Source organism: Apteryx rowi, unplaced genomic scaffold, assembly GCF_003343035.1.
Source record: "Apteryx rowi isolate R43461 unplaced genomic scaffold, aptRow1 scaffold_404, whole genome shotgun sequence".
In the NCBI taxonomy this organism is placed as follows: domain Eukaryota; kingdom Metazoa; phylum Chordata; class Aves; order Apterygiformes; family Apterygidae; genus Apteryx; species Apteryx rowi.
Window position 1 is genome coordinate 262,845 of NW_020450572.1, and position 20,902 is coordinate 283,746.

Below are 20,902 nucleotides of genomic sequence, written 5' to 3' on the forward strand. Positions count from 1 at the left end.
CTGCTGAGAGATGCCCTACTAACTACAAGACATTTTTCACAGATCAGCATAGTAAATGAGTGGCTCCTTTTCAAAAGAAAAAATCTACATGGTTAAAAAAAAAAAAGCCAAAAAAACCCAAAGATACATCAGAGAGGAGGTGAACCCAATGTGGAGCACTGTTGCAAGGGCTGGTCCTCATTTGAGTGTGAGTCCAGTAGTTGCTAAAGCAGAAAGAGCTGAATGAGAGGCCAGGCTGTGTCAGGCTAAGTCACTGAGTAACTGCGAAGAGCTTTCCACTGACCCATGGTTTGCAAATGATCTCTGCTTTAGCATGGGCAAGCTCAGAGAGCTCTTCATCTTAGCGCTTTTTGGACATTTTGTGGTGTGCATTTTTAGCTACAACTGTATAAACAATATTCCCTTCCAGCACTGAATGGAAGCCATCAATTAACAACCCAGAGTGGGAAGTAAGTAACTGCTAACTACAAGAAGATTGATGGTCTCCCCTTTGCAAGGGGTGGCCAGCCTTCTGCACCAGAGACAGACTCCCTGGACAGAAAGAGGCCAGGGTTAATGTACAGTTATTAGGTAAAATCACAGACTGAGAGATCTAAGATGGAGACAGATTCAAGAAAAACTGTTGAAAACAGACTGCTAATCAGCCTTATGGATCTAGGCGAAGGACATGTTTTTCTTACTGGAAGAGAGCCATGATGTAGAAATAGACTGAAATCATGAAAGAGAGCTGCAACAGTAGCTTATACTGTATATTTAAACATTTTTGCTGTCAGACCATCTGGGCCTAAAGCTAAATTTACCTACAAATTATTTTCAGTGTTTCCACTTCTTGAGAGGTGAAAGGTGCACTTGGTATTTTATGCCAGGAGGAATAATGGAAAACCAGAATAAATGTATTGGGTCAGATTTTCTCAGTGTCAGACCTATGTGTATTTTTGGATGCCTGATGTGTCTATAATATGTTTCTTTAACCTGCAGGTATGCTGCTCTGCATACACAAAGGGAACAGAGTCCCTCCCCAGCCTCCCTTTGCATTAGCCAACACAAAATTTTGACTTGCATTCCTGCTCTTAGTAACTCTGTACATAGGTTAGCAATGTAAATGCATTCACATCTTTTTTTTTAATGCTTTTATGAAAGTTACTGATTTATTTTTTGAACCATGGCTAGAGGAGGACTGTTTCTGTGATGAGAACACTTCCAGAGGGATCCAGAAAAATCTAGTTCCTGACTCAGCTCAGTCAAATTTGCTTGGTGACTCCTGGGCACCTGAGTCTCAGGAGAAAAGCCTCAAATCCAACATAGGTCTTGCAGTCCCCTAGGCAGCAGGGAAGGTTTGGTGGGGGGCTCTGACTCCCCACAGGGGCCATGTGGGGTGGGGACTCACAAATGCTGGGTGAGAAAGTTGCATTTTGCTCCTACCTTCTCCTTCCTTCCTCCACAAAAAAAAGCACCTCCTTCTAGCCCCAGGTTGGCCACTTCTGTAAGACAAGAGTCCGCCCCCCACCAAATCTTAGGTGCCTAAATCACTCCTTTGAGGACCGGCTTAGTGATTTCTCCTTTAAAAGGAAAATAGAGGAGAGACTGGCAATGGTTATACCTCTTGCTGGTCAGGACTCAAATCTCCACACCTTTTGGTAGATGCCTCAGCACCTAGATTAAGTATTGGGTGTTCAGTGAGTCTCATCATGTTCAGGGTAAATTAATATCTCATCTTCTTGTGTTGTTCCCCTCTTCTGCTTGTTAGACATTTTCCCATTTGAGTGGTTTTGTACAAAACCGCTCAAAACCGGTTGTCTCCGTATTTTTAGAGAGGAAAGTGTGAGCATATCTATTGGACGATCAGATATAAGAGTTGGGGATTTTTGGTCTTGAAATGAGAACCTTTATTAGACTCCAATTACTGCCAGTCAAAACCGTGGAAGATTAAAAGTAATGATATTTGGGGATTAGAGAAATTAAGTCTCAAGAGACATGAGTTCTTTCAGCTTTTTAATGCTGTCGATTGCTTCTTTCCATTCCATGTGTCATAAAAGTAATAAAATTTAAATATTTTATAAAAGTCGTCTGTAGTGGGTGATGGTAAGGAACTGATCAAATGATTCAGTTTAGATATGATTTTTAGAGCATTAAAAATCCCCACAGGAAAGTCTTAAATGCTTCCATCCATCTCACATTATGTATGTATCATCTCGATCAAAAAGATGTTCTCAGTAATAAAGCTCCTCTMTCTAGCTAGTTGTGAGTGAGCTGCCTTTGGAGGGTTTCTTTTTAATGGATGGCATGGAAATTTTTTCCAGGGCCAAAATGGATGAACAAGATTTATTAATCTTGTAGCCCCTGTCACTCATGATAACGTCTATAATCCATAAGCCTTACATCATATCAAACATCCCACATAACAAATGCATCTCTGGGAGATGAACAATAAATCCCATGTGCACTCTGCTTCCTCCTCCGTCTCGATCAGGATGCCTCAGTTTTGATGCAGTTCTTCTCAGCTACCCCAGGTCCTTTTCACTTTCCGCGACAGCAAAGCTCTGAGGCTGCTCCGGTCTTTCCTGAAGAGGTTCTCTCAGTATTTGTCACTGTATTTGCAGTCAGGGTAGCGATAGGCAAAGCGAGAATCACAAGATCTCAGCGGTTTCAGGAGCTCTGCCAGCTTCGCAACTGCGTCGTCAATGCCCTGGTCGTCGGTGAAGTCATCTGCACAGTGCTGGAGGAAGCTGTCTATCTTCTCCTGTATGGGTTGAAGGAATTTCCCTTTTAGAAGCTTAGGCAAAAGCTCTTGACACACCATGACGAGACTCTGCTTCTCTCTGATTGAGTTACAGGACACAACTGCAGACTGGCAGTCCACAGTCAAACAGCTAAATATATCTTTATACTCTTGTTGGTCGTCGGTCAGCTGGCTCCCTATTAAAGACAATTAAATCAGTTGTTAGAAACATGGAGCAAAATCTTGGATAATCAAATATATCTGTAACTTAGTAACAAAATGTTGTTAATACAATCTAAAYGATACTAATATCTTTCATCACAAAGTACTCTGTGCTACATCTGTATATGGGCCAAACAATATTTTCACTCCTGAAATGTATATATTTTGCTGAATGATAGAACTCCACAATAACCCATAGAACAGCCTTACAGAGGAAGTGAAGAGTCGTCTATTCAATAAAACTGATGCAGAAACAATGCCAAGAACTGAAGTGTGGAGTTCCTATAAAAAAAAGGCCACAGTAGTCAGAACCATAATTTTTCCATGTTATCCAAAATCATTAAATTGCAACAACAACTAATCTAGCTGGAGACAAGACAGCAATAATAGCTTTTGGGACAAAAAAAAAAAAAAAGGAAACCTAGTGGAAAATTCTCTGATAACTGTTTCTAAATATTTGAGATATACTCAGCTGAATATTTGAGCTGAACAAAAGCCTTTTTAAAATTTGAACATTTAAACGAAATATTAAATTATTGGAGGAATAGTCTTTGGCTAGCTCTAGTTCCAGTGGTAGACCAATATAACCTTTGAAAAGTGAATAGTAGTCCTTCATTTTATGGAAAACTTACAAAAAGGTGCCTTTGTTGTTGTTCTTACAACTAATATGTGAAAATGCACCTAAAAGACTCTGATTTGACCCAATTCTTAAAACAAGTCAACCTACAAATATTGACCTGTAAATATTGACATTTGTGTGAGAAAAGCTTTTAAAGAAAAGAAGCGATTTAGGAAGCCTTTAAATCTGATCATTCAGAGCAGTGTATGCTGACTATTGTTGCTAGTCGCGGAAATGGCCAGACCGTGTGTAACTACCGCATGGTACTCATATGCACTCTGAAGCATCCTACGGTCACAGCACCATTTACCAGGCAAAGAAAACTCCTGTTGCCTTCCAGACTTGGATCCAAGGGTGGCAGGAACCACTGATGTTTTTGCTGTCGATATGTCTCCTCTTGTACTTTTATTATCTAATTTACCAAGAATGTATGGATTATTAAAAAAAAATAATCAAAAAAGCCGAGCACAGCAGGTGAACAATTTGTTTTCCTCCGCCTTACAAAAACCTCCCGCAACAGATGCGTGTCTGCAGAGCCTGCTGAGTACCTTCCTCCTTGTCGATGATGCCCAGCATGCTGGCATCCCGGATGAACAGATGCCCATTGCTGAAAACGCCGAAGGTGCCAGCATCCACGTGGGTGAAGTAGAAGAAGTAGTTGAGGTCGTTGGTGCCCATGGAGCGGAGGACGGCAAGGAGCTGCAGGGCCAGGTCAGCGGCCACCTCGGGGGCGGCACCAAAGAAGTCACGCAGGGGCCGGGTGCTGGCGCTGACCACTAGCCGCCCGCAGGCACCCAGGTACCGCGGGAATGGCCACCCCTCCACGTCCGGGAAGATCTGCCGGAGTGGGGTGCAGACCGTTAAATCCAGAAATCCCTGTTCCTAAACTATTTCCCCCATGTGTGGCTAGGTAGAGGAGCACGCGCTGGATAAGCATGGCTGGCACCACTGCCTGGCCACAGGTGGGAGCGGGTGACAGATTTGCCAGGCATTTTTGGCCATCTTTATCATGCCCGTCAGCCCACCGTCCTCTCAGATGGCTTCAAGCACACGAGAACCCCAACCTGCTGCAAACAGCGGCTCTTGTGTCTTGTTCTGCCTTTTAAAGCCAGCCCACCACCATATGGGTTCAGTTCCTCATCCCCAGTTAGCCCCAGAAGCCTGGGAAGGCAATAGTCAGTTTTGAGGTAGCTACTTTTCTTTTTTTTTTTTTAATTAAAGAAGAAGATATTTCAAGATCTGTTCTATGAGGGAAGGGAGACTAACTGGAAAGTCCAAGATAATAATAGACTTTAAATTCATGAAATTTTAAGGCACAGAAGAGCTAATTTTAGGCTTCTTTATGGAGTCTTTGATGGGTCCCTCATGAGCATTGCATAGCTAACGTCATGGCTTGAAGGTGAGGTGGGGCTAAAGCAGTTTTAGCTAATTCGTAACAACTGTCTGGCTCGTTTTAGAAGAGACTTTGCAGTCTCAGGTTCGGAAGTCCTAGATGTTTGCTACAGGAGGGACATTTGGGCTGGGCTCACTGCATTGCTTCACCCCATGCCAGCAGTGCAGTTATCCTGGGCCTTTATATCTATCTCACTGCTTAGCATGGAAATCACATAGTCATTGTGCCTTGCCAACATAAAGCTTTCTGCCATTTGTATTTTAACTTGTCTGTCTCACTGGGGCAGAGAGGGAGTTAGGGACTCTTCCAGTTGCATATTTAAGGTTGCCTCTCCCTTTTCCTCTAAAGGCATTTCAGGCAACCACATAAATTTTTAAGTCTCTTTCTTTGGCATACTTTGCTCACCTCTGTGAGCTGCCTTCCCCAATCTTTACAGGGCTGAGAGCCGCAGCCTCGTGCCCCGGCAAGCTGAGGTGGGGGCAGCTGGGGGACCCCTGGGAGGTTCCTGGAGTGCAAGGTGGCAGCCAGGCACCATTTCCCCCCCGCCGGTGGAGAGGTGGGGTGGTGCTGGGGAAGAGTGAGGATATTCCTGCTGAAACGCTCTTAAGAAAAGAGAGGGGACCGCATCACATCAGTGGTGCCAGAAGGGAACTGGGGAGGGACACAGGGCCTCCCGGCTCTTTGCCTACAAACAGAACTCCGTTTTATCTGGAATTCAATCAAACGCCTCTGCAAAGCTGCACTTTGCCATGGAGCTGGTTGCTGGTTGCATGCACACAAGAAAAATGAAATAAAATAGCTGTGGAGTGTTAAGCTGGGGAAATCGGTACTCTCTTAGGCCATGTGCTGCCTTAACATTGCTTCTTGCTGTGCCCACGTTAAAACGTGCTCTCTCGCCCTTTAGATTTTATAAACAGGCTGTGATTTTAAGCAATACATTAGCAATGCAAACAGAGTGCTGTGCAGTATTGGGGAGGTATAAAACCCTGGCTTTTACAGTACGTTATTGTAATAATAATCCATCTGGGTTCTGATTTGTTTAAGGGGTTGGGCATCCATATCTCCCAGCAACTTCACAGGCTATTGCAAGGCACCGAGCGGATCTTGCTAAAGGACAGGGCCTGGGATTCCTCTGCAGCTGGGCACTGTCTTATCCAAGGATTCAATAGAGAGGGGTTGCCGGGGGGAGGTTTCAGCCCAGGGTGTGGAGGCGCATACCTGTAACAAGATGGGGTGCGAATTCACCGACAGCGTGTACAGAAGACGCAGTTTGTCCCGGTCAGTGAGGTGGTCCATATAGATGCTGCCGGCATCCGGCACTTCAGCGTAGCGCCGCACTATCCGGTCCAAGAGGCGCTGAGATGGGCAGCGCAGCATTGGGCTGGAGAGACCCTAGCAAAAGGGGAAAAGGGAACAAAGATATTTACTTTCCTGCTTGAGATACCACAATGTGCTCAACCCGCTCCATGGATAGGGGCAAGGTTGTGCTCTGCCCACTGTGCTTGATAGCCCAGCCCAAAGTTTTTGGTCCAGGTGGCTCCTCTGCCCATCGACACCTATCTGCTGATGATGGGCCTGGGTACATGTGGGGTTTTCTGCAGCAAACTCTTCTTAGAAAAAAACGGGTGACTTAACTGCAGCAAACCCCAATGTCACCTAACACACATGTTCATGATGAAGGCTTTCAAAATGGCAGCTGCTCTTCGTGGCACAACCATGGACTCTGGAAACCTCATTTCTCTTCGACTGAATGCCATCGTATTACTCGGTGTCGGTGGGCCTCCTCCCGGCCCGCTGGTTTCCAGCCTTGGCAGCCTTATTCACTCGTAGAGGCCTCTCCCTTCATTAAGTCAGTGAGTCACTTCCTTCTTTAAATAATATCTTCAAATTGCTTTCCTATTTGCTTAGCCTGTAAGCAGCTTTCTTGGGAATACTATTTGCTAAGGTCAGTAAACATGTTTTAAAACTCTGTAAATAAACATTGTATGTGGGTACATGCACAGGAAATATTTTATTTCTGATAAACTTACACTCTAACTATCAAAAACAAATGTTAATATCCTGTGTATATTTTCTTGCAAACACCAGCAACAAATAAAGAATTGTTGAGTTAATGGATTCAACCATTACTGTATTTCACTTTTTAAATTTGTAAGTTTGATTTGTAAAAAGTGATCTGCAGCTGGGATAAATGACAATATATATTTATATCTTTGTAGTTGAAAGATACCTTTGTTTTGAAGTCAGTGCAATTTTTTTTAATAGTTAAGGAGAGAGGACATATGGAGAATTCCCTATAGCAGGGCAGAAACGTTACAGTGACATTTTTCTGTTTGATGATGGAACAAGATTTTTGTTTACCCTTTTTCTTCCAAATAATCCAAGTAACCTAATTCATTCTTTCAGATTTTCTTTTTAATTGATGTTTGGAAGACATTCTTCAGAGGAAAGGACACCCAAGCTCACACTTGCTTTCTGCTATTCTTCACACTGTGAGCGATGATTTGGCTCGGGATCTCTCCAAGTTATTTGGTTACTCTGAGCTAGGTCACTCTCAGTCCTTCCTGCTTGAGCTGTTCATTTGGCATAAAATATTTAATTTTTTAGCCACCAAGACAAAGAAATGAAGAAATAAGGAAAAAAGAAATGTGCGACTCTCCCAAGTGGAGATGGAGAGGGAGGGATGAACCTCCTGTGTCCCCCGGAACCTTCCTCCACCTGGCTGCTGGCCTCAACGAGGCTTGAACTGCTTCCAGAACCAAGCTCTGAATACTCAGATCTGGTCAAAACTATCTGAAAAACTCAGTCCCAACTGGAGTGTCATTTTGCAATGACCAAAAACCCACTTTTTTCCCCAAGAGAATAAAACATTTGCCAAAAATATTTCTCACCACTTCTAGTTACAAGCTTCCATACACTTCTAGCCTCTGGTGTAGCTTTATCAAGGAAATATTTTTTCAGCTAATTTAAAAAAAAGCCTAGAAGGGGGGGAAGGGGATGGTTATGGATTTCTGTTTCACAGCACTTGCAGACACATTGTGGCTGACTTTTTGTCACTTTTCCTTTGGGGGAGAAGTGAAAAAAAAATGAGCAGAACTGAATGGTGTTAAATAAGAGATAAATGATGGAGACATCTCTTGCAGATGAATGTGTATGCAAATATTTGCAACCAAATTTAGAAAGCCTTACTGCCTACAGGAGTTTGTAATGCAAAAGCTGAGATCCTTAACTGTGTGCAACAGGAACAGAAATCCTGATAGAAGAGAATACAGAAAAGTTGCAATTAGGAATTCTTCTAAGGTCAGCGCTTATCCTGTTAACTCAGACTTGGACATGTGCTCTACGACAGTAGTCATGACTGCTCACTTCCCATGAAACTATTTTAGAGTTTTCATAATTAAAGCAGTGACTGACACTTAGCTGAAGCTCTGTTATTTCCCCTTCTCCAGGACAGAAGGCTGAACCATGGAGCTGTCTCCTTCACATTGTTTGGCACCGAGCTGATAGGCGAAGTTGAGGGATGGGCGGCTGTGAGCAGGTGGGAGTGCGTGATGAGCGGCAGCACTAACTCCCTGGCCCCAAAACAGTCAGGTGAGTTGAGTGACCTTCAAACCGCTCGCTCTCTCGGACAGAAGCCAGCTCCGAGCGGTGGCGCGAGAGCAGTGGAGCAGAGCTGAGTGCTGCCACATTTGCATCAACCATCAGTGCAACTTCCTATGATTTAATGAAGACCCTGATCCACCAAAACTCAACAGTGAGCCTTTTTGATTGCAGCAGAACTACTCAGATGCATAAAGTTTAGCACTTGCTTGAGTGTTTCAGCAGAGAAGGGTTGATCCTTTAGGCAGAATGATAGAAACATCCCTGCAGCAGAAGGTGTAAAATTGTTGGACAAAAATTGTCAATGGAAGAAAAATTTGAAGAACACATACTTTAAACACTGGAGATACTGATATATCTCTGAATATCTTGAGTCCCTTGCAGTGTCTTATCGCCCTAGAGAATAAGACTTGACAGGCAGTCCAACATCTTGTTTGTGACTGACATGGGAAGCTTCTTATTTACTTTGATTAAATTCCTACGTTTATATATCTGATAATGAACTGTTCCTGCAATACCTGCCTACACTCAGACATGTTTTTTCCCCTACTGCACAACATGCAATGTGGTTTAAACTTCTGTGTATGCATATACTTTGCCTATACTGTGCAAAGGTACTCAGAATTCACTCTGATGTCAAGAAGATMTTTGGAAGACAACTTTTCATCGTTTTGCTTTATATTCACCCAGTCTGAGGAGGAATGAGTGCAGATCAGGAACACTGCCACCTGTTGCTCTATGCACCGCTGCCCAGATGCATCTGTTTTTTAAAAGCGAACAAGTTTGTGATGGGATCCAGGAGGAAGCATTTGGATGCAGGTGTCAAAGCACCTATAGCCCCTGGCTCTTTTATTCCAAAGGTTTTATTCGTTCCCAAGAGAGAAACTGAGAACACCCTGCAAGACTATGGGGCTTGTYCCCACTGCAGTCTCCACTGCTGGTCTTCCTCTCCCACCTGTGGGTTCAGGTGTGCTTGGTCCTAGAAGGTTTATCTAAGTACATCTCTAATAATGAGACAGCAGGCCAAAAAAGCAGTAGACGGAGGCGGGTTAAAGCTGGTCCTTTCCTGGTAAGAACCAGTTATCAGACCAAAGAGCTGCTGTCTACGCACCACAAGTGAAGGGGTATGTACTTGGCTCAGAGGCCAAATAACCAAGGTGTTTGCATGTCTACTGAGGGCAAATTGTGGTCCTGATCAATAGTTTCGAGCAATATATACTAGAAAGAGAGGTTGAAAACAGCTGCTTTTTTCTCCTTGATACTGGTTTTGTCTGTCTGTCTTGAATGTTTTGCTGGCGGTTCTTTGTAGTCAGGATTAGAAATTTGCCCTGCAGGAGATCTGTGCTGAAACTAACCTACTTTTTTTGTTGTTCTTCACCTCAAACAGGACAGGCAATCAGCCTGGTTCGAAGTGATGAACTCCGGAGCTGAGATGCAGGCGAAGCAGCATGTGGCTGGTACCCCTGCACAGGTTAAAACTTCCAACCCAAGTAGCCACACACAAACACAGAGTTAAATCCAGCTTGTCTCTGAGGCAAGCTATATTTTAGTACTGAAGACTTTGCTGCGTCCAATAAAGATTTTCACTGTGGCAGATGAAATAATCACTGTGGCAGACAGCCCAGTTGATAGTTGTTGGGTCACACAGGGCAGGCAGTGTAAAGTGAAAACAACATTATTTCATGGTCTGTCATTCTGATTCAAGTATGTTAAGGTTTGTTGTAACTCACTGTTCTATACGATAAAATTACTTGAGCCCATTAGCTTTTGTCAGCTTTCCTGTATAGCCAGAACTACAGGGAAGGGAGTACAGGTACCACCAACTGACCACAGCTTGCCGAAACAGGGTGGGTATCGTGCTGGGTATCAACAGCGTGCTGTTACCATGACCAAAAAGGGGGGGGGGGGAAGCCCAGAAGAGCAGTTCTACAGATAAGCATTTGCAGTGGCTTATCACAGCAGTGAGGAAAAACCCTCTGACAGATCATGCTGGGTTACCAACATCTATTTGCCCAGCAAATACCACAGAACTGAAAACAGACTGGGGGGGGGGGGGGAAGGCTGAAGCATTCCGGTGGTTTCAGCTCTCAGGAGGTGTGATTGGGTGGGGAAGAGAGAGAAACGGAAATCTTTGACTTTGTGGAGCCAAATGGCCCAGCGGATCAACCCAGGAACCTGCAGTGGCCCGTGCTGCAGGGCCCCGGGATTAGAGAGTCACGTACAAATTTTGCACGCTCTGTACTACTGAAATCTACTGCCTGTGCCTTTTTTTTGGAGTCAGACTGCTGTAAGACCAGCAGCCATTTTACAAAACACGTTTTTACCTGGTGATCACTGCCAAAATTGGGGGTGGGGGTTGGGGATATGGGGCCTCTGGGTTGCTGTGCTGTTGTGTGCATTCATGTCTATATCCTGTTAAAGCTCATTTATATCCCAGTTTAGGTTTCTCTGCTTGATTTACAGAACCAAAGAACCATGAAAACATGAACGGTGCAATCCTGGGGCCAGTGTGCAAAGGTCTCTGCTAACCACAGCGTGTTGCGCCCTCGCTTGACTTAAAAAACTGCCAAGATTGCGGAAACGTGCCCAGTGAGTTTGTCCCTGTCCCCCAACGCTGGCACCAGGAGCTCACGTCAGAGGCGTCCAAGGGCTGGTGTCAGCTCAGCTTCCCACCACTGTGCAGCAGAAAATTCAAGTGCCCAGGAGAAACCAGAGAGGCAGCGAGGCCGGGACCCCCACAGCCAGAGTGCACGAGAGCAGGGCTTCATGCAGTGTTTTTGTGTGTGTGTGTGTGTGTGTGTGTGTGTGTGCGTGCACGCATGCGCAACCCAGCCAGCTCAGCTGGGGGTTCAGGAGAGGACAGAGGGGGACAGATAGTTAAGGAGAAGGAGCTGGGGTCACTAATGGCTTGACTTTACAGCACATCTGAGATACCACAAAGCTACATTTCCCCGSTAACTTTTTACCCAGCTCAGTCCTTGGGAATCTTAAGCTCTCCAGTCCTGCTGTTTCAAGCAACACTGATGTGGCTGCACGGACAGTGGGGTTTTGCATGTGCTCCTTGGACACTCCAGTGTCCTGCCCTCCTGGGGAGGAGGTGGCCCCGCCGCACACCTGCAAGGCCAGGCAAGGGATGCCCTGAGTGGAAGGGGGATGCAAATCATCCCCTTCCTCTCCAGCCTCTCTCCCAGGGTTACTGGACGAAGTACAGTATAGCTTTGCTCCCCCCGCCCCCCCCCCCCCCCAAAACCACAGAGGGCAGGCTTTCTCCTCAGCTGTTCATCATCCCTGCTTTCCCTGTCAGTGGCATGCTCGAAGCCACCCTGCACCTCACCCCCCAAAAGGGTGCTGGCTACAGTGGGACCTGCCATTTGGGACTGTCTGAGTCTGGGCACGTCCCTCTCAGCACAGCTCTGCTGCTGCCGCTTGCCCATGGCCTCTGGTTCTCCCCTCCTCTGGTGCATGGCTCCACAGGGTAACAGAAGTGAAAAAAACTACAGCAACAGACCTTCAGCACTCAGCAAAGCTGAGTGGATGCAGCAGTATGCAGGCTAGAGGAAGCAGTTGCCTTTTCTGTTTTTTTTTTTTTTTTTTTAAAAAGGTCCTTTTTTTCATAACCACTTCTCTCCTTAAAGGGAAAGTGATGCTTTCAGAATGAAAGAAAAGAGAAGAAAAGTATTGGAACAATCCTGCTTCATATCTCAGGGTCTTGTTTTAGAATATATTCCGCCTCCACCACAGCCCCTCACCCTTGGCAATGGTTAGGCAAAACCGTGCTGCTGCTTGGAGTGGGGAGATGTGTGTGCGTTTGGGGAGGGGAGAAGGGTGGGTTTTGCTCTCGGATGAAAGCCACCTGCACCAAAAGACACTGGCCTTCCCCACAGCCATCCCCAGCTGCCTGTGGCATCCCTCGGGCCAGGGTCTGCTGGCAGCGCCCAGGAGCCAGCTCTCCTTTCCAGCTCAGTCATTTTGCACCCCCAGCTCTGCCTTTTCTGTCGTCTCCCTGTGCCAGGCCTGCCTGCCTCCCTCCCTGGCAGCAGCAAGCCCCGGTGCTGCGAGGAGGAGGTAGCCGTGTGTCTGTCCTTGCTTAGCCTGTGACACTTCAGGACTGCAATAAAAAGGGCAGCAGACTTCTTCATCCATGACATAATTTGCTATAGACGGCAGACAGATTAGGAAATAAGACTCCCGCTCTGGTGTAGCTCTACGGGCCCCCTGGGACACATCCTGAGACACCCTGCGACAAAGCTGCACGCAGGGGGTGCCCCTCCGCGGGCGCTGAGACCCGACGCACCTGCAGCTGTGTGAGCTGAGGATCCAGGAGCTCCCATTGCCGTTTGGCCTGATGGCCGCAAACAGAGAGAGAGGATGGAGCTGCTGAGGTTCACCGCCTGGAAAAAAAATTCCCTTTCAAGGTAGAGGCTACCCTTCTGGGTAAGGCTTTGTTCTTTGCTTTTTTTCTTTTTTAGTACAGAGTAACTTATCCAGCCCAAGGGGATCAGACAAACAACAAGTGTCGCAGAGTTCCTTGCTGGCCACCCCTCCTACCGTGTCACAAGTCAGGCAAAATTTCAACGTCTATTTTAAACCCTGGTTCCCAAAGTCATGTGAAAGCCTTACCGCTAAAAAAGCTGTGCTCTTAGTTATAGAGAAGATGTCTTTAGGTCATAGAAAGCACAGAGGTGTTGGGGAGAAAAAAAGTAGAAATATCCCCACCCCCTTGCTAGCATTTTCGCATTAACTGACTCATTTTTGTGAGTCTGAGTTTGGCAGGCCCTATGGTATTCAATGAGGTTTTGAACTCAGCTTATATGAGAAGTTGAAGCCTGAGCCTTATTATTATTTTTTTTTTACCCTGCTCCATTTTCAGGTCCTTTTTGCTAAAAAAAAAAGCCAGGGTGGGGGCACAGGGGTGGCGGCGCATGGGCGCACTGACCTGCACCAGGTCGGGTGTGAGCCGCTTGGCCTGCAGCCACTTCTGGACCCGGGTGGTGCGGCGCAGGGCACGCTCCAGGCTGCAGGTCCTCGTCTTCAGTAGCACCGTGCAGATGCGCTTGTCGGCCTGGTCGTGCCGGTACTTGGTGGTCAGCCTGGTGATGTCCACCAACCGCCAGCTCTTGGCATCATCGGTGTAGTTCCCTGAATAGCTGAGGAGGTAGCTGGGGGGCAGCTTTAAATGAGAAGAAAGCCAGTTGTCAAACCTGCCGAACCAAAACAAGACCCCCATGGAGACTGGGTTAACAAGCCGCAGGAAAACGGACAGTGCAAGCATAATTGCAATCTCTGCTTTAAACTCTACAGGCCGGGCAAAGCACTGAATCGTCCCCAAAAAGCTTCCCTGGCAGGTGGGGAGAGGGTGTCAAGCATCTCAGGAGGCTTCTGTTTGCTCTGCTGGTGCGCTCCTCCCCACCAGGCTTTGCGTGTGCACATCCGCCTGTGCGTGACTGAGCGTGCATGTGCACGACCAAGCATGCACGTGTGCTCCTGGGCCTGGCCAGAAGTGGCTTTGGCTATTTGACAGCACAAGCCGAGCGGCAGCGGGTTGGTGTCCCTGAGTACCTCCCTAAGAAGGGCAGGAATAAGCGTTGAGCCGAGGAAACGTACTTTGGAAACAAAGTGGATTTTCATTCCCTGCTCAAAGTTTCCCTTGTTATGAACAGGGCTGTGTGAGAGGTGGAAGGAAAAACCACAAAGAATATTGCAATTTGGGCTATGTAAACAGAGAAAGTGAAGAGAGAGGAATTCAGAATTTCAGTTCCAAAGGAATTTCCGACATTTAGAAATTACCTTTATACTAAACTGTGAAGAGAAAACAGCCAAAAAAAAAAAAAGAGAGAGAAATAAACAGCATTTTAAAAATGTCCTGCAGAACAAAAACTAAAAAAAAAAAGTATTTGGAAATATCATAATGACCTTTTGTTTTGAGGTGGTGGCTTTACTTTGTGTTGACGCAGGAGAGAAGGGTTTTTTTACGTGTTTTAATCAAAATACTAACACCAAAACAAAGATCACAGAACATATTTTATTTGAAGTTTTCAATGCCACTGGTGCGTTGCTAGGAAAAGTTTAATATCATGACCTAGCACTCTCTCCAACCACAAATACTTTTGTAGTAAAAAATGTCAGCCGGCTTTCATATTAAAGCTTGTCTTTGCTCTGGATAGCCACCCTTCTGCCCTTTGGGGAAAAAAAACGGAGAAAAACCTCCAGGCAGAGAGGTAAGGAGCGGTGCCGGCTACTTGGGCTGTTCCCTATGTTCCTCTTCTGGCCCCATGCTAGGTGGTGGTGGGGATAGGGTGGCAGTAGGGATAGAGGGTACCGGTGTCGACGGGTACCCCTGACATCGCTGTTCGGGATTTGGGGGCTTATTGGGATAGGTGACCTCCCCACACACGCCCAGGGTTTGGGGGTGTGATGGGAGGAAGATTGGGGGCCGTTTGTGCCGGGCGTGCGGCTCTGCTGTAGCCATGGAGATTTTGCATGGATTTGCTCCCCCTACACATCCGCGGCATGCACAGGAGGGGAGCATATGGGCCGTGTAATTAGGCTGTGACAATTTTTTTTTGTTTTATCAGCCCCCTCAGCCCTGCCCACACATGCGTTTCGCACATAGTGGTTAAAGAACACTGTGGGTATTTTGTAAGTAAATCTGTAACCCACTCAAATAAAGCAATTGAACTCTAACCTTTAGTTAGGCCAGCGTCAAACATTCATTGCCTCTAAAATCTCCTAATTAAACTCTTGCCTGAGTGCATGAGAAAGCATTTCTTAATTTAATCTCATCATAAATTAAAGCTGATAGCTCACAACTGAAATAGGATGGGCAAGAGGTTGCATTCAGGATTAGCTGGACGGAATTAGATGAAAAGACATTAACGAAGCTGAAAGTTGAAGCTGATTTTTCTTTTTGACTCCCAGTCAGGCAATCTGCACAGAGAAATTTTGAGGGGATTATTACATTTCGTCCGCTCTGAGTTCCTGCTTTGAGCACTAGTATACGTAATCTGTTCCTGGTTCGATAAGTGGGTGACTTCTAAAGCTGGGGAATAATTTCAGGCAAATGCATTGCCCAGTAGCATTCCCCTCCTGCTGCAAGTGGAGGATGATCAATCCCCTTCCCCTGTCCCCAATTTGATGCAGGGCCTTGCTCCCCTTGTCCACTGTGCAAGTCTGCTCCAGCACGAGCGCTTCCGGAGCAGCAGGCTGGTCCCACCTGCTGGTGCTGGCCCTGATTTGGCTTTACCCTCAGCAGAGGTCAGCTCTGACCAAGTGTCTCCTTTGGAAGATTTGCCGTGAAGATGCAGAGTGACCAGGACCAGAGGAGTCTATCCCCTGACGTGAGCAGGGCTCGGGGGTTTAAGCCATTTCAGTCGGAGACTTTTGCCCAGTATGGAATGAAGCTTCCCCTGTGATCAGAGCATCTGACATGATATGAACAACTTCTCCCTCCCTCCCCTCCTTTGGCTGGTTTAGGGATAGGACTTTTTAGAGCAGAGAATATTCACTATGCCTTACTGGAATTTGTTTTGCACCATGGCCCCTCCCGGTACCTAATCTGCAAGCAGGCACAGTGTGCCAGGCACATACAGGAAAGAGACAGCTATGGGCAAAGCTTTTTTTTAAAGTTGAGCATAAATGTGCCTTGTGAGCTGGCTCAAGTGCGCCTGTTCAGGGGAGCTCACGTCAGGCAGACACGAGGAAAGGGTTGCCTCCTGCACCAAGCAATGCATGGATGTGTGAAATCCAATGCTGAGCATTAGCATGAGCACAAATGGAGTAATTTCCTCTGCAGAAGTCCTGGGGGAGAGCCACGTGGGCCTGGGAATCCGGCAAGGGCTGCAGTAATTCTGTRTTTGGCATCATTTCTAGGCAGCACAGCACTGGCCTGGCACACTTTCTAGATACTTTCAAGATTCATCATCAAGTTGTGCCATAACAATAATTCGCTCTTGTATGAGACCTTTTAGCTAAAGGCCTGAACATCCTTTAATTAAGACTTTCAGTAAGATCTGTGTGAATAACTGATTCACAGATTAAAGATTTTAGACCAACCTAAAGCTAAATTTTGAAGAAAATCAAACTGGCTTTTCTTCTTGCTGGATGATGCAAAGTATTTTGTTTCAGCCAAAATAATTTCACTTGTATTTGGAGTTTACATCTCTTTAAAGAGGAAAATTAGGTAAGTTAAGTCTTAAAACAGCTAAGTACCAAAAATAAAAAAGTCATATAAAATAAATCAAAATGAAACATTCCTTCTTTTTTCAAACTTCCTTCCCATTACTTTTGGCCAAAGCTAGTCACCAACATTGGCACAAATCTGCAAATAGTTTTGGTCAGCTCCGTTTTGCAGTATTTTGAAAATCTAATATTTTACGAAAACTTTTGCTGAGCTCTGCTTTTGGGACAGTTGGCAGGCAGGCTTTGGTATTCTCATTTACAGATGGATGAAGCTGGGCAAAAATAAGGGAAGTAAAGAACATTAGAGCACATGATGAGTCATCAGCAGCACTGAGAACAAAACCCACATCTTCTTACTCGCCACCCTTGTGTGAATGCATGTGGCAGCTCCCAGAAACGACGGAAAATTAACGAAGCATTTTCTAATGAAGATTAACACAGAGTAGCGCAAAGTGCTACCTGCCTTTGCGAGCATGCAAAACGGTACAGGGTGGAGGTGGGATTTAAGAGTGTAAGTGACAGTGAAATTTTCCCCATTTAACCTTCCCCCTGCCGAATGCAGTTACTTGCTGCAGCAGGCTCCGACTATTTTCGGCACGGCTGAAGGAAGCTGTGCAGCCCCAACCCTCCGGTGACTAAGTGGGAGTAACCGAAAGGGTGCACCTGCGACGAGGCGGGTGGAAGTTGCTTTTTCCCCCCAGCGGTAGCCTGGGCCCCAAACGCACCATCAGCCATTGCAAAGCCACATCATGCCCCGTCAGCCAGCTGGGCGGTGGCGTGTATCGAGCGCACCGACGGCAAATTCACCCTGCTTTTTGGGACAGGAGGCAGGGCTGGTCGTGAGAAAGCCCAGGCTGCTGGCCTGGTCCCTCCCCATGCTGCTGTATGCGGCTGCACACTGGGGACATGAGCGGGGAGGTGGTGCGGCACCTTACTCCGCTCTCATCGCCCACGGCGTGAGCCCGTGGGAGGGGGTCAGGAGGCCACAAATCCAAAGAGCTAAGGGGTGAGACCCTGTTTTGCCATGGCTGGAGGAGCCCTAGCCCGGCACAGCCACAGGCTGTATTTTTCAGAGAGCAGTAAGGGAAGAATGGATGCTCGTATGTTAAGGCCATCTCAGAAAAACCATTATGGTTTTACTATGCTAGGTTTTATAGGACAGTTTAAGATAAAAATGGTGATTTGTCCAATATTATACTACTTACATTATAGTATTAAAAATACAATTTTACTATAATCATTTCTTCTCCCCCGGGCTTTTATAGCTATAAAAGAAAGCGCATATGGCTCTATAAATCATACCAGACCCAATAAACCCTTCCTCTGCCAAGCATCGCCTTTAACTTTCTTCTCAAATACTCTAGCAACATTTTCCCTGCTGTCATCAGATATGCTCTGCTTTTGAGCCTACAACTGATTGGATCAGTCTAACAACTGCTTGGGCAGCATATGTCTAATTGACTTAGAGGCAGATGCAATTTCTGCCTCTGCCTTCAAGTTCTCACTGAAAACTCCCCAAAGCGTAATAATAATTTGGCCATGCCTATGTTCTAGCACACAGGTATCTGAAGTGCAGAAGTTCTGGTGCCTCACGCAAGTTTGTATCTCTTTTGGTCTTAGCTAATACACACATGACATTCTGCACATTTTTGTTGTTGCACCTGATACAAAATCATATAGGGCTTAATGTTTATGGTTAATATAGTTCACTGGGAGTGTGCAAAGTTAAATTCCCTTTACCTTTGGTTAGTTGCTCATAATAAAATACTTCCAGTGACATCTAAACAAACTGATCTCCTCCTTTCCTCTTCCCTTCCCCCATTGTCACAGAGGCATTCTACATGCAGAAAGTTGTGCCTTTTACTCTTGCTTTCAAATTATAATTCAGGGCTGAAGTCTGATCATGTTTGTGTGGCTTTAAAAGGAAACAAAAACAAAGCAGCAGCTTGTAGACATTAATTAAAATACCAGGAAACCTGGTGATAAGTTATTCTTTGCGTTGCTTTTCATTAAAGTACTTGGAAATATTAATAGGCAACTTTCGAGCTACTATGCAGAATGCTTTAAAAATTACTGTGCTGAGTTTCTGACCTTATTTCTTCTTTAAAGAACTTCTTGCAAATGGATGTCCCAATGCAGGCGTTGCATTTATCAAGTCCCAGGAAAGTCCGGCCAAAACTGTAGCTGGGTTTGACGTGGGGCGCAGACGGAGAAGCTGTTGCTTCTAAGGAAGGATTACAGCTCGCAGCCAAAACCAGAAGCAGCATCAATGAATCTGCAGCTCTGGAGCAAAGACAACATATCCAGCGCCCCATCTACAGTAGCTGAGAGCTCTTCCCTTTGGAAGTTACCTCTCTCTACGCTTTTGGTACCGTCTGATGGTCTCAGCCTGCAGCAGTGAGCCCTGAAACACAGCAAGAGACGCTTGGTCTGGGAGACCCAACTGCAGTCCCCATCCTGCCAGCTGGTCACTGGTTCTATCGGCTTGAGGTTTGGGTGGGAAAGATATGATGTGGGGTGGGGAGAAGGAAATACATGGAGGATGCAGATAACTTGGGTTGCCGTGGTTACCTTTCCTTTACTTGGTGCAGCTGCTTTGGCCCCTGCTGACCCTCCCATCAGCAGACTTGGAAAACAACAAGAAGGAGTGCTCATCTGCACTTTATTCAGACAAATGAAGGATATCCTGCTGCTGTAGCAAAGGGCATAGGCAGGACACCTAGTAAAAACCGATCTGGGTGGAATAACAGTGTGGCTGAGGTGTGCATTTTACCAGAAGCCAAGCAGTAGTGTTTTATTCCTGGAGATTTGCAAAGGCACATTGCTTGACTTCTTGGATGCTTTCTTGGCTCAGTTTCCCCTTCTCACAGAAGCACTGAAAAGACTGTCAGGTGGAATCATCGCCGTTTTGTTTCTTGAAAATAGTGTTATTTAAAAGTGATTGGGCTGCAGAGTTTCATGCTGTGGAAAGTAGGATAGCCTGAAGCTTTCCAGAACACCAAGCTGACGTAACCTCCCAACTTCTAAGTTGCTCTTGAAAAATAGGACTTTTCAGCAAGAGTTGTGGGCTTTTGAATACCTTTTCCCTGTGCTCCTGGCACTAGAAGGGGACAAGAAAAAGGGATGGGGGGCTGATGTGGGAGCTTGCCAGAGGTTTCAAATGCACTTATAAACTATTGTGATCACACCCAAAAGCTGTTCACACTAAGCCAAACACTTGAAAGCTACGGAAACTGCTGGACATCCATTATGGCCTGGACCCTGGAGTCAGGACTATGTCTCTCCCAGTGTGCAGAGAGGCTGGGGTAGTGGACTGGGGCAGACTGCTGCGAACGGCTTCCTCCAGCCCGGGAAAGAAGACCTTGAACAGACACTCCTGGTTGTACCTGGGCCCCAGACACAAGCAGTGCGGCACAYAGCGTACCGCTGCAGCTGCACCCACTTTTGCTCTCCTCCCATCCCCAGCTGTCATATTTTGAATAAAACGGGAAGATCCTGGTCAACGTCTCGTGAGGGCAGCAATGAGGACAAGACTGAGGCTCCAGAGACTTCTCGTCTCCCCCAGCTCAGCCACTTGCTCCCCATGTGGGGAAGCCATTTCCTAATACATTTTAGAAGAAAAACCGTGCACTGTCACAATCCTTTATTATCTCCCGCAGTGTGCAACTCCCAGCCCAGACTGCTGTGGTTACAGGACTAACGGCCCAAGCGAGCAGCAGGAGCRCGTGCCCCCTTGGCGCAGGGGAATGAATAAGCCACAGCGGGAAGGTTTCTTCCGGGCCTGGGAGGCTGGGCTCTGCGGTCACTCCTTGCTTTTCGGAGAGCTGCCCGAGGCTGGCGATCCTAACGGCACAAAGGTGGGGAGGGAGCGCGGCTCGCTCCGACACAGACGTTCATTAGTGGTGGCACGTGGGAGATATGGGAGTCTCTCCTTGGCTCTACCACTGTAGGAAGTTGCTTCATCTCCCTGCCTGTCCCTATGTGTAAAAAGGAGATAACGACATTTTGGGTTTGTCTGGAGGGCACAGCCCAGTCAGACCAGGATAATTAGCCCTGCTGAGAGGCTGGGGGGGGATGTATGAACCCCGACAGTGTTGCATGCTGAAGTGGCCGTGCTGTCCTGGTACCCGAGCRAGTGCCTTCGGTGCGCAGCTCTGCCTGGCATCATGTT

At 46.4% G+C, this 20,902-nt stretch overlaps 1 protein-coding gene across 5 annotated transcripts; it reads right to left on the reverse strand.

The window, feature by feature from the left end:
• Positions 1-1,979: 1,979 nt before the first annotated feature.
• Positions 1,980-19,232, reverse strand: CUNHXorf36 (chromosome unknown CXorf36 homolog). Of its 5 annotated transcripts, XM_026075462.1 has the most exons (7): positions 18,823-19,232; positions 13,490-13,754; positions 6,172-6,345; positions 4,109-4,397; positions 3,871-3,972; positions 3,152-3,223; positions 2,824-2,916 (listed from the first exon to the last, which is right to left on the reverse strand). In XM_026075462.1, exons 1-6 carry the CDS (start codon positions 19,044-19,046, stop codon positions 3,171-3,173), a joined length of 1,107 nt encoding a protein of 368 aa, XP_025931247.1. In that variant the 5' UTR covers positions 19,047-19,232; the 3' UTR covers positions 2,824-2,916; positions 3,152-3,170. The 5 variants fall into 5 exon arrangements, 4 of the variants coding, with proteins under 4 accessions (XP_025931243.1, XP_025931244.1, XP_025931246.1 ...); XM_026075458.1 differs by lacking the exon at positions 3,152-3,223 and having other exon boundaries at positions 1,980-2,916; positions 18,823-19,230; XM_026075461.1 differs by having other exon boundaries at positions 2,823-3,223.
• Positions 19,233-20,902: the final 1,670 nt, after the last annotated feature.